The sequence below is a fragment of the Lissotriton helveticus genome, chromosome 6, assembly GCF_964261635.1.
Source record: "Lissotriton helveticus chromosome 6, aLisHel1.1, whole genome shotgun sequence".
Lineage (NCBI taxonomy): Eukaryota > Metazoa > Chordata > Amphibia > Caudata > Salamandridae > Lissotriton > Lissotriton helveticus.
In genome coordinates, this window is record NC_136067.1 from 1,220,195,074 (window position 1) to 1,220,208,535 (window position 13,462).

General features: G+C 47.2%; 1 protein-coding gene across 1 annotated transcript in view; it reads left to right on the top strand.

Annotated features, from left to right (window-relative positions):
* The first annotated feature begins 9,704 nt into the window (after positions 1 to 9,704).
* HDDC2 (HD domain containing 2) overlaps positions 9,705 to 13,462 on the top strand; it is a 109,880-nt gene continuing 106,122 nt past the window's right edge. The window contains exon 1 of the mRNA XM_078646959.1: positions 9,705 to 9,896. Coding sequence (XP_078503085.1) covers positions 9,852 to 9,896 — 45 coding nt within the window. The 5' untranslated portion in view covers positions 9,705 to 9,851. The remainder of the gene's footprint in view (positions 9,897 to 13,462) is intronic.

Genomic DNA, 13,462 nt, shown 5'->3' on the forward strand with positions numbered 1-13,462 from the left:
AAGGTATGCACATTTTTTATATTAATTCAGGCACTGCACATTTGCAGAATATTCACTATGAGTCTACGCAGTCACTTTGCTATTGTTGAACTGAAACGTGGTTTATTGCATAGTTCTATACAAAGAACTGCTAAACGACAAAAAACAAGAAGTTGTAGATCAAGAAAAGCGCAATAAGGCGTAGATATTTTGCAAGTAATCTTCATTATTCTTTTCATCATCACAGTCCCATAGCAGCCAACATAAGGAATAACCATGTGAGAAGGGGCGGGGCCTTGTGCAAGAAGTACCTAGAGGCATGTTTAAACCCCACACTGCCCCATCAGTGCCAGAAAGGAAGCAAGCTGCTCTGTAGCACTGTACAGAGCTGCTGGTACCCCATAAAAAAAATTATTAAATTAAACATGATTTTAAATAGGGAGTGGGACATGGAGCTGTCGTGACCTGACAGTGTGGGCGACGGACAGTAGGGCGTTAGGACCCTGTGGGCAGAGTGACCAGGTCACCGGACACCGGATCTGGTGACGTCAGAGGAAGGAGTGAGAACAATGACTAGGACATGGACGGGGACGGACGTGCGGACCAGCAGCTGCCCGAGAGGCTAACCAGCAGTAATGTGAGATGCTAATAAAGAAACGTGCAACTAACCTGTGTTCCGTGTATGGTGTACCTCCCGGCGCACATAGAGAACACGACAACTGGCGACGAGGGAAAGTGACGAACGACGCGTGGGAAGGCTGGAGACACACAAGGAGCCCACCCTGGAAGGGTAGGAGACACGAGAAAGTCTGCCGTTGAGCAGCGAGGCGGGAGCGCACCCCGACTGCCACCGGTGAAGATGATGCGGTAAGCGCTGAGGAGAAAAGGAATAAACTGGAAAGGCTGGCGCGAGCCATCGCGAGAAGATGGAGAGTCTCGGCGGCCATATTGGAAGGAGGTGAGCTGAACCAATGGGCAGTGAGAACATAAACTGGAAAGGCTGGCGCGAGCCATCGCGACAAGATGGAGAGTCTCGGCGGCCATATTGGAAGGAGGCGAGCTGAACCAATGGGCAGTAAGAACAGCGGTGGCGGCCATCTTAAGTACAGGCAATGCGATTAGGACGGCGAAATTGCGAGAGAAAAAAACGGCGGCCATCTTACAAAAGGAAAGAAAGATAGACAATAATGGAGCGGCCATTTGAAGGCCAAATAACGAGGAAAAGAAGGAAATGAGAAAGGAAAGACGACGAGAAGGAAAAATAAATAAAACAAAGGCAGAAATAAGGAGAATAAAGGGGCATATTAAGGACAAGAAAGGACAAAGACGACCAAAAGTGACATTTTGAAGGGGACATTCAAGGAAAGGTCATAGGAAAAAGGAGAGCAGCCATTTCAAAGCCAGGCAAAGGGCAAAGAAGAAGAAGAACATAAGACAAGGTGAATTAAGGAGAACGCGAGCAAGAAGAAAAGACAGGAAGAAAAAGAAGATAAAGAAGAAAAGGAAGATAAGCACGGAAAAGGTCTGAAAAGGGAGACAAAGGAAATGAATGTCTTGATTGAAGAAAAAAGGATAAATAAAAGGCAAAAGAGCCATAAGGCAAAGGAAGATGATGGTGCAATAAGAAAAGATATTACCAGAGAATAACAAAAGGACAAACAGAGAAAGAGAAAGAAGGAAAGAATATATACACATATAAGAAAGAAGAACAAGAGAGTGGAAGAAGACAGAGAAGGCTAAATAAAAGACAGAAAAGAGACACAACAAAGAAAAAAAAAAAAGGAAAGAAAGCAGAACAACAAAAGAGAAATAAAAGGACAAAGATTGCACAAGGACAAAGAAAGAGCAAAGGAGAAGTTACAAGGCAATAAAGAAAAGAAGAAAGAAGAAAGAGGAGTAAAATAACGAGGAAAGAAGGGACCAAAGAAACAGGAAAGAGAAAAGGAGAACATAAAAGAAAAAGAGAGAAAAAGGAGACACAAAGACAAAAAAAAAAAAAGGAGAGCCTAGAAAAGGCTAAAAGGACAAAGGAGAGCCGAGAAAAGGCCAAAAGAAAAGGAGAATAACAGAAGAAGAAGAAGAAAAAAAAAGGACACAAAAGGGACACAAGAGAAAAGGACAAGGAGAGCCTAGAAAAGGCTAAAAGGACAAGGAGAGCCGAGAAAAGGCTAAAAGGAAAGGAGGATAACAGAAGACGAAGAAGGAAAAAAGATACAAAAGAGACACAAGAGAAAAGGACAAGGAGAGCCTAGAAAAGGTTAAAAGGACAAAGGAGAGCCGAGAAAAGGCCAAAAGAAAAGGAGAATAACAGAAGAAGAAGAAAAAAAAAAGGACACAAAAGGGACACAAGAGAAAAGGACAAGGAGAGCCTAGAAAAGGCTAAAAGGACAAAGGAGAGCCTAGAAAAGGCTAAAAGGACAAAGGAGAGCCTAGAAAAGGCTCAAAGAAAAGGAGAATAACAGAAGAAGAAGAAGAAAAAAGGACACAAAAGGGACACAAGAGAAAAGGACAAGGAGAGCCTAGAAAAGGCTAAAAGGACAAAGGAGAGCCGAGAAAAGGCTAAACGAAAAGGAGAATAACAGAAGAAGAAGAAGAAAAAAGGACACAAAAGGGACACAAGAGAAAAGGACAAGGAGAGCCTAGAAAAGGCTAAAAGGACAAGGAGAGCCGAGAAAAGGCTAAAAGAACAAGGAGAGCCAAAAAAAAAAAAGGGTAAAAAAGGAGCAAAACGAAAAGACATACCGCAGGAGAAAGAGCAGCAAAAAAAAAAAAAAAGAAAGGACAAAGACATGCAATGAGCAGAGCGGACAAGCGCCACGAAGGAATTAAAGGCAAGAGGCACCTCAGGGCCAGGACCAAAGGTGTTGAGACAGAAATAATATAGATGATAAGACAACAAGTTCTCCAAAGAGTCACTGGCGGTGACGAAAGTGAAAGGATGGATGATAACGGCTGTCTACGACAAACAACGAATAACAAGAAAGAGATAGCATTTCAAGGACAAAGAAGGCGGAAAAAGAAGAAATGGCAGCGACAACTGCAGCCACATGGAAGGTAGAAGTTAGAGGACAAGGAAGCGATGGAGACACTAGATTCACGAAGGGCATGCAGTAAACAACAGAGACTCATGGAAGAAATGTAGAATGACAAGTACTCTCTCTCTCTCTCTCTCTCTCTCTCTATCTCTATCTCTCTTTCTCTCGTTCATTCACCTCCATCAATATAACTGTGAATGAGGACTATAGTAAATGTGTCACAAAGATTTGTTTGCAACAAGGGGGAGGTGTCGTGACCTGACAGTGTGGGCGACGGACAGTAGGGCGTTAGGACCCTGTGGGCCGAGTGACCAGGTCACCGGACACCGGATCCGGTGACGTCAGAGGAAGGAGTGAGAACAATGACTAGGACATGGACGGGGACGGACGTGCGGACCAGCAGCTGCCCGAGAGGCTAACCAGCAGTAATGTGAGATGCTAATAAAGAAACGTGCAACTAACCTGTGTCCCGTGTATGGTGTACCTCCCGGCGCACATAGAGAACACGACAGGAGCATACAGCCGGGATTAACAAGCATTTGCAATGCAATAGGTCTCGCATTACTGAAAGTTTGAGATGTTGGCGTTGCATTATTGCTTGCAACAGCAATAGTTCAAAATTTGCGAACATACGTGACAAGAATTTTCAATTCTATTAAGGACAAGGAGGCGAGGATTATGCTTTCTCATTTCTTTAATGAAATGCTCAGCAGCCAATAAAAACAACCAAAAACTACATTTCCCATGAACACCAGGGAATGACCATAGAGACTACAGTATAAAGGGTCCCAACATTAGTCCGTCTTCCTCTTTCTTTGTTGTGGAAACAGTTCAAGGTCAAAATAAAATCCAATGTAGAATAATAAAAGCAACTCCAAACACGCCGCAGAAATCCAAAGGATCTGGAAGCAGGCAGTAGAAGAACTCTGGGTCCGTGAACCAGGAGAAAGATGAATTTCAGAAGGAAGTCGGCAAACTCTACTTCGGGTCTGAACCTGAAAGAGATATAGAGCCGTAACATCCAAATAATGCAAGAGAGTCAAAAGCAATCCAGGGGGGGGGAAAGAACAAGGAACAAATTTCACAATAGCATCAAATAGATTGCAGAATATAACAATGCAAATCAAAACAATGGGTGGGATAATCCTCGCCTCCTTGTCCTTAATAGAATTGAAAATTCTTGTCAAGTATGTTCGCAAATTTTGAATTCTATGTCAGGACAGGAGGCTCCGATTATGCTTGTTTAAAGCTGGTTCACCACCACAGAAGCAACACTATCAATTGGCTTATAATAAAATTATTTGAAAACTGAATCAGAAGACCAATCTGCGGCCTTCATAATGTCAAAAAGAGTAACCCCCATGGAAAAGGCTTTAGAGGCCATTGCTCCACGGGCAGAATGTGCACCAAACACAGATACATCAATGCCCGCTTCGGACATAAGCCAACGCACCCAACGCGCCAAAGTAGCTGGAGCGACAGGGCGAAATGGTTTCTGTAATGCAATTAACAATTGACCCTGCATGTCTGAATGTAAAGAAGCAGTACTCCCCTCATAATCTTTCAGGCACTGCACAACACAAAGATTGGGATGAGCGGGAAAAGACGGATAAGTAATGAGAGAAGTAGTACACTTAGTCCGTCTGGAAAGGCGAAAAGAAACACCTTCAGGCGTGAAACTGCGACCCGCAAGATCTAAAGCGCGGACATCCGAAACACGCTTACAAGAAAGAAGACACAGCAACATGGTCAACTTAGCAGACAATTGTTTACGGGACAAAGACAAATTGGAAGGCCAGGCCTCCAAGAAACGCAGTACAATGGAAACATCCCATAGCGAGACATACTTAGAAGTGGGAGGTTTCGAGAGACGAATACCCTTAAGCAATTTAGAAACGAAGGGGTGTTCCCCAGCTGGTTTGCCATCAATTTGGACGTGGCCAGCTGAAATAGCGGAACGAAAATTGTTGACCGTCCTATAAGCCAGACCTGAAGAAGCCAGAGACGCCAAAAAATTAATGATCAAACAGACATCCGCTGAAACAGGATCAGCTTCCCGTTGAGCACACCAATCGCACCACCGCTTCCAAGCACCTTTGTATCGCTTGTGAGTATTGGGAGACCAAGCCTCACTAATGAACTTGGAAGCGTCGCTCGAAATGCCCGAGATCGTCCAGCGATCCCCGAGATTCGGCACGCCAGCAACTGGAGAGAGCCTGATAGAATCAGGGGATGCGGATCTTCAAGAGGATCCAACAAAAGATTCCACTTCTGGGGAAGAAGGAGAGGTGGCTCGCAACACATCTCCAGGAGAACCGGGAACCACGCTTGAGCCCTCCAGAGCGGAGCTATCAGAATCAGTTCCGCACGAAACCGTTTGGTGTAAGCCAGAACCCTGGGAAGCATCATAAACGGGGGAAACGCATAGCACAGAGTCGACGGCCAATGCTGAAGAAAAGCATCCGTGGCTAGAGCTAGCGGATCCGGTCTCCAACTGTAAAACATCGGTAGTTGTGTGTTGAGGCGAGAGGCAAACAGGTCTATGCGACACTGACCCCAACGCCGAAGAATGGAACGGAATACTCGAGGATGTAGCCTCCAGTCGCTGAAGTCCCGAAGATGTCTGGAGTGCCATTCCGCAACTTGATTGTTGCAACCCGGAAGATACTCCGCAATAACAGTGATCCTCTGCTGCAGACAAAAATGCCAAAAGTCCTTGGCTATCTCCGCCAACACCTTGGACCGAGTCCCGCCCAGTTTGTTGACATATCGGACTGCGGACACGTTGTCCATCCGGAGAAGAATGCAGCAACTGGTTTGACGTGGAGAGAAACACTTGATTGCAAATGAACCCGCTAGGAGTTCCAGACAATTTATGTGGAGTGACAACTCCTGAGGGGACCAACGACCTCCCGTCGAGACAGGACCGCAACGGGCTCCCCAACCCCATTGACTGGCATCGGATTCCACTATCAGTTCCGGCGACGGCCCGAATAGAGCTCGACCATTCCAGGCCTCCATGTGGTCCAGCCACCACTGCATCTCCCACTTCACGTCCTCTGACAGAGGAATTTGATCTGAGTACCTGAGACCTTTCCGGAGATGCTGAATCTTCAGACGCTGCATTGCCCTGTAATGGAGGGGACCCGGAAAGATCGCCTGAATGGAAGAGGCTAACAGACCGACCACACGTGCCAACGATCTCAGTGACACATTCTGTCTGGAAATAATAGACGTCAATTCCCTCTTGATGTAACAAATCTTTTGTCTGGGCAAGAGGAGCTGGCAAGAGATGGAGTCTATCTGGAAACCCAGGAAATCTATAGACTGAGTGGGAGTCAAAACCGATTTCGGAATATTGATCAGAAACCCGAGAGATTGCAAAAGACCGATGGACCACTGCAGATGTAGCAGAAGCCGGTTCGGACAATCCGCCATAAGGAGGATATCGTCCAAATAAATAATCAGTCTGACCCCCCGAGCTCGCAAGTGTTCCACAACTGGCCTCAGTAGTTTCGTGAAGCACCATGGTGCTGACGAAAGGCCGAACGGGAGGACTTGATACTCGTACCAAACCCCTAGCCAATGAAACTGGAGAAACCGACGATGAGGCTTGAAGATCGGTATCGACAGATACGTGTCCTTGAGATCCAAACGCACCATCCAGTCCCCCTCGCGCAGGAGATCCCACAAGAGATGGATGCCCTCCATTTTGAAGTGCCGGTAAACCACCCCACTGTTGAAGTCTTTCAGGTTGAGAACCAGACGAGATCCGCCTCCCTTCTTCTCGACCAGAAAGACTGAGCTGGCAAACCCCGTCGGATGACGGACGGTTGGAATAATCGCCCCTTTTTGGAGAAGCACATTTATTTCTTCGGAGAGGCAAGCCTGATTTTGAAGGGAAAAACTTAAACATGGGGGAGGACGGGTCTGATGCACAGGGTGATAGAACTCTATCTTGAAACCTTGTACTGTTTCTAGCACCCATGCATCGTTGGAGATCATGCGCCAGTTTCCTAGGAAAAACTGTACCCGACCCCCCAACATCATATCGCAAGCATGAATCAGGCTCACCTGCTGAGTTGGAGTCCTGGTAGTGTCCTTGTTGTCCTCCGGAGCGACCTTTTCCATACTGGCCTTTCCCCTTGCGGGAAGGATAGAAGTTTGCTCTCGTGGAGTAACCGGAGTCATGTGCTCCACCACGGTAAGAGGGGTTACCTCGGTTGGACTGTTGAGCGTGGCCACGGCCGAACGAGCGTCCACGTCCTCGTCTGGCCCTTGCAAAAACCGGACGCATAGCCCGGCGCAAGGATGCTTGCGCTTTGTCAATGCCACTGAAAGTTGAAACAAACTTAGTGAGTTCCTTCAAGAAGGGCTGTCCAAATAAGAGACCCTGCGCGTCAGGACCAGACTCCGATGTTGCAAGTTCGGACAGCTTCGGATCCAACTTCAAAAGAATCGACCTACGTCGTTCAGCAGACACCGCGCAATTGGCATTACCCAACTGGCAGATCGCTCTTTGTGCCCATTCGATTAGTTCGTCTGGGTCCACAAGAGCGGAGGCCTCCTTTGCTTGAAAGCCCAGATCAAGAATCTTAGTAAGAGGTCCAAGCATGTCTAACATTTTGTCCTGACAAGACCGCCACGAACGGTCAAGGCCCTTTTTCGGGTCCTTAGCATATTTCTTTAAATACGTGACCATCATAGGGTCGACCTCCGGTGTCTCAGCCAAATGGTCAGCGAGGTCGGGCCGTGGACATTCGGAGCGGAGTCGCGCACGGACTGAAGCCTCAAAAGGCTGCCGAATATGAGCCTGAATGTAGGCTGCCACAGCAGGCGAAGGCAACCAGGAAGACGAGTTTGGATGCAAAATATCCGCCGGCTCAAACGTGAGCACCGAAGGACGTTCAGGAGCGTCCACAAAATGCTCCTTACGGACACGCTTCTTTGGCGGGGGTGAAGCATGGTCCGAAGACGTGGAAGAATGCACATTGTTCGAATCAGTATCATGAGGAACAGAAGCACTGGAAGGCTCAGCCGCCAATGTCTTGGCCAGTCTCTGGAAGTCTGATTTATGGGGATTAACTGGCGACTTCGTGGACTTTTTAGAAGGAGGCAGCCATCCCTGTTGTTGCGCATACATAGTTAAATGACGCTTTAGAGGATTAATTGCACGTACCAGTGCTTTATTTACCGACTGCTGGACTCCCTTGTCCAATTCCTCCACCAAATGATGCTCCATAGAGCCTTCTTCCTCATCCCCATAATAGTAGTCATCATCTGCGTCATAATAATCTGCCATTGCACACAAATGCAAAATTCAGAGCCCACTAGATGACCACAAAATACGGAGTGTTAGACACAAGTCAAGGGGGAGCGTGAAACCCCAAATGCAGGCTTAGAAAAAGAGTAGGCCTAGACCTTCACTCAAAACCAATTTAAATGTGGAGGGAGCAAAAGCCTGCGCAGACCAAAAAACACTCTAGGCAGAGCCTATGCATAAAAGATACAACCGGTGGCCTTTCCTGACCCCCGGCGTCAAGAGGGTCGAAAGTTCAACAAGCAGTGGGCGTGAACGCTTCAAGAACGCTCCTTCACTCAACCGGCGTGTGGAAAACCCCTCAATGCCGGAAATAACGCAGCGCGCATGCGCGAACTGCCGCTTGAGAACTCCGGCTCGAGAGCGCTCGCGCTCCCCTCGCGAGCCAGCAACCCAGCTCCCGCTCCACCAAAGGCAACCGGGCACAAACGGCCAGGCGCAGGGAGGCGAACACACGCTCCCAGGGGACACGCCGCAACGGACGATGAAATAACCCTAACACATGAAAACGGAGCCGGAATGCTCCAAGCAAGCAAAAGTACCGCGCGTCAAATAGACAAAGCAGCGGAAGACAAAGGCAAGTGCAAATTCACAACAATATCACAATAAAGTCAACAATATGTAGTGAGAGTAAAGATAAAGTGACTTAACTGGCTGCGGAGCAGCAAAGAAAGAGGAAGACGGACTAATGTTGGGACCCTTTATACTGTAGTCTCTATGGTCATTCCCTGGTGTTCATGGGAAATGTAGTTTTTGGTTGTTTTTATTGGCTGCTGAGCATTTCATTAAAGAAATGAGAAAGCATAATCGGAGCCTCCTGTCCTGACATAGAATTCAAACGTTCAGTAATGCGCGACCTATTGCATTGCAAATGCTTGTTAATTTAGCGTTTTACAGAAGTTCCGAAGCAATCAAAACTACATGTATTCCCTTCGGAATTAATGCTTATGGTGTCAACGAACACACGCCACTGTTGTACAGCCCCCTTTCAAAAAGGGGCTGTCCCCGACGCTTGTGCACATATATGTCACAGGTCATGTGATCTGCATGTTTAAATACGGCCTTGATAATGGCGTGTTGTCCGAGATTTAGGGTCGTGTTGCTTAGCGGTGTATCGTGATTAATGGAAGAGAGTACTACATTGTAGTGGGAAAGTTTCTAATTCACAGAAGAAAATGCAGTTCCTATGTGAACTTTCAGTTTCGAGGCAGTGGGAGAATCATTTATATTAAACTGCAGCGAAATTGGTATTTTTTTCATAAAAATGAGTGAGTGCGCGTATTCGCAAAGCTGTCTTAGCATACATGTTAACTGTGGTCGTTGGTGTTTACTTTTCCGGGTCGAGATAAAGGATTCGGTACTGCGACTGCGTGAAGCCGAGACGTTTCTCCGCGTTTCATAGGGTCCTACCACCGTCGTGTTTCTGGCAGGGTGGCAGCCGGTAAACCTCCTTCCGTGTGTTCACTGTTGCAGCTCCCGAACGTGCACCGCAGCGGCTGTAAACTCCTGTGTGCGGCATGAAGCACTTGCTGCAGTTCATGAAGCTGGTGGGCCAGCTGAAGGTAAAGCGCAGGTTGAACAGGAGGCTAGCGCTGCTCTTTCTACGCTTGACCAATGGGCTTCTACTTGTATAGAACGCAGACTGGAAGGCTGGGGTGACGCAGCGCAGGGTGATGGTGTTTGTAGGAATGTTAGGTTTTACCTGTTTCGTTTAAGCAGGGGTCGAAGTGAGCGAATGAAAGTAGGGGAAATGAGGGCGGGAATAACCTGAGGACCGGGTCACTGCTGGCGACGTTAGATGTGTGGCCAGAAAGCACTAAACATCCCAAATTTTAGTATGTTTGGCATTTCACTTGCCAGTTACAGCGTGTTATGTTATTTAATTCATCCATTGTGGATACACACGTTTATTTATGGTGTAATGAGTTATTGACATGAAAGTGCATTTACTAAGTTGGAAACGTTTCCAATCACAGAATGTCTCAAATAAGCTTAAACATGCAATCACAAGCTATTTGTCTCCAAGCTATGCAGTTTCTGTCATTAGCACTTCTCCCCTTTTCTACAAGAGCAGTTCAACCACGAATGGCAAAATATTCAAGTTTGCAGATATTTTCCACATAACTTTGGCTCTGCCACATTTGCCCAATCATCATCTGCTGCACAATTTGAAGATTTTAACTAAAAGAATGTTTGTAGCTCAAACGCATCAAAAGTTACAAAAAACGTGACTTGTGTTGCTGCGAAGTTGAGGGCCTTTTACAAAGGTTGACTGGTCGACTCTCTCGTGCTACAGTTGTTTGTTACACTGGTACTAATGAGGCAAAATCTTTGCAGAGACTTAGTATGTGCAAAAATGTAAAAATAATAGTATCAGTAAATGCACCACATTACACTGCAGCCTTTTTGTGCTGCTTAATTTAGTCACCACTATGACATAATTTTGTCCTCCATTGCTGCATAATTAAAAATTTGCAAACATTCGTGACAAGAATTTTCAATTCTATTAAGGATACGGAGGCGAGGATTATGCTTTCTCGATTTCTTTACTACAAACAGCAGCCAATAGGAACACAGTAAAGAAACGAAAAACTACAACTCCCATGAACACGTAGATAACCATAGAGAGCATATCCCTATATAAAGAACCATAGAGGGCAAGACTTCCTCTTTCTTTGGTCAGTAAATAAAAGTCAATGAAAAGTCAATTCATGTGGAACCGCAGAACAGCCTGGAGGAAACATCCGTAGGCAACAGGAGAAGGAGCATCAGGCGACAATCCAAATGAAAACAAGGAACAGGATACTGGACAAGGCAGAACTCCACAGGTCCAGAAGCCGAAAGACCGGGACCGATGCAGGAGAAACCCACTGAAGTTCACTTCTGGTCAGAACCTAAAAGAAAATCAGAGTCGTAATACACTATCCCAGTACCATAAGGTAAAATACAAAAGAGTAGGGAAATAGTGCAAGAAAACATGTCATAAAGTCATAACAATGAGAAAATACATGATACATGCAGTAAATTACATTTGGGTGGGATAATCCTCGCCTCCGTGTCCTTAATAGAATTGAAAATTCTTGTCACGAATGTTTGCAAATTTTTAATTCTATGGCAGGACAGGAGGCTCAGATTATGCTTGTTCAAAGCTGGTTCACCACCACAGAAGCAATGTCCACAATGGGTTTGAAATAGAAGGTTTTAAACACAGTATCGGAAGACCAATCAGCGGCCTTCATAATGTCCGACAAACTCACACCAACAGTAAAAGCCTTAGAGGCCATGGCACCCCGAGCGGAATGCGCCCCGAAAATGGAGACATCAATACCTGCCTCAGACATGAGCCAACGTACCCAACGGGCCAGGGTAGCTGGCGCTACAGGCCGAAAGGGTTTTTGCAAAGCAATCAACAACTGCCCAGACAAGTCTTGACGAAAAGGAGCAGTACTTACCTCATAATCCTTTATGCATTGGACTACACATAACTGTGGGTTCTGAGGAAAAGCCGGGTAAGTCACAGACGACATGTTAGTTTTGGTGCGTCGGGAAATTGTAAAAGTGACTCCGTCCGGAGAAAAAGAACGCCCTGCGATGTCTAATGCTCGGACATCCGAAATGCGTTTACAAGACACTAAACAAAGGAGCATTGTCAACTTCGCTGAAAGTTGCTTGCGAGACAAGGAAGAGTTGGGAGGCCAAGCCTCCAAAAAACGTAAGACAATGGAGACATCCCAAAGAGCCACATACTTTGGACAAGGCGGTTTAAGCAGCCGAATACCACGAAGCAATTTAGAAACCAAGGGATGCTCCCCGATAGGTTTTCCGTCAACAAAATCGTGGCCCGCAGACACAGCGGAGCGAAAGGAATTGACTGTCCTGTAGGCAGAACCAGAAGAAGCTATGGAGGCAAGAAAATTAACCACTAAAGCAACATCCGCCGAAGCGGGATCCAAGTTCCGTTCAGAACACCAACCACACCATCGCCGCCAAGCTGATGCATAACGCTTGCGCGTGTTGGGGGCCCAAGCCTCAGCGATAAATCGCGAAGCGTCTCCAGATAAGCCAGGGATTTGCCAGCGGTCCCCGAACGGCGCCACGCAACCAGCCGGAGCTGACCGGACAGTACCAGAGGATGCGGGCGGAGCAGAGGATCCAACAACAAGTTCCACTTCTGTGGAAGCAGGAAAGGCGTCGAGCAACTCATCTCCAGAAGATCCGGAAACCATGCCTGAGCCCTCCAAAGAGGAGCAATGAGAATCATCTCCGACTGGAAGTGCTTTGCTCGTGCCAGGAGTCGCGGAATCATCGCGAACGGGGGAAACGCATAGCAAAGGTGAGGGGGCCAAGTCTGAAGAAAGGCATCCGTGGCCAGAGCCTCCGGATCCGGACGCCAGCTGTAAAACCTGGGCAATTGGGCATTGAGGCGAGATGCAAACAGATCGATCCAAGGCCGACCCCAAAGGCGAGACATGTTCCGAAAAACTCGGGGGTGAAGCCGCCAATCGCTGAAATCCAGCAGATGGCGAGAGTTCAAGTCGGCCACCTGGTTCTGGCGACCCGGAAGATACTCTGCAATAAGAGTGATCTTCCTCTGAAGGCAGAAGTCCTTCGCAATCTCGGCCAAAAGCTTCGATCTCGTACCCCCCAGTTTTTTCACATACCGCACCGCAGAGATGTTGTCCATGCGGAGCAGTATGCAACAACTGGTAGCCTGAGGAGCAAGGCTGCGGATCCCAAACGATCCCGCCAGAAGCTCCAGACAATTGATGTGAAGGTGTAGTTCGTCCTGTGACCAACGGCCGCCCGTCGTCACATCCCCGCATCGGGCTCCCCAGCCCCAAAGACTCGCATCCGTCTCCAGCACTACATCCGGAGTCGAGCCGAACAGGGCCTTCCCGTTCCAAGCCTCCATGTGGTGGAGCCACCACTGCATCTCTGACCTCGCGTCTGGTGACAGAGGAACAAGGTCGGAATACCGAAGACCCTTCTGTAAATGCCTGATCTTGAGACGTTGCAGGGCTCGATAATGCAAGGGACCTGGAAAGATCGCTTGAATGGATGAGGCCAACAGTCCGACAATCCGAGCGATCGATCGTAAAGATACATTTTGTGTGGACAACAGTAACTT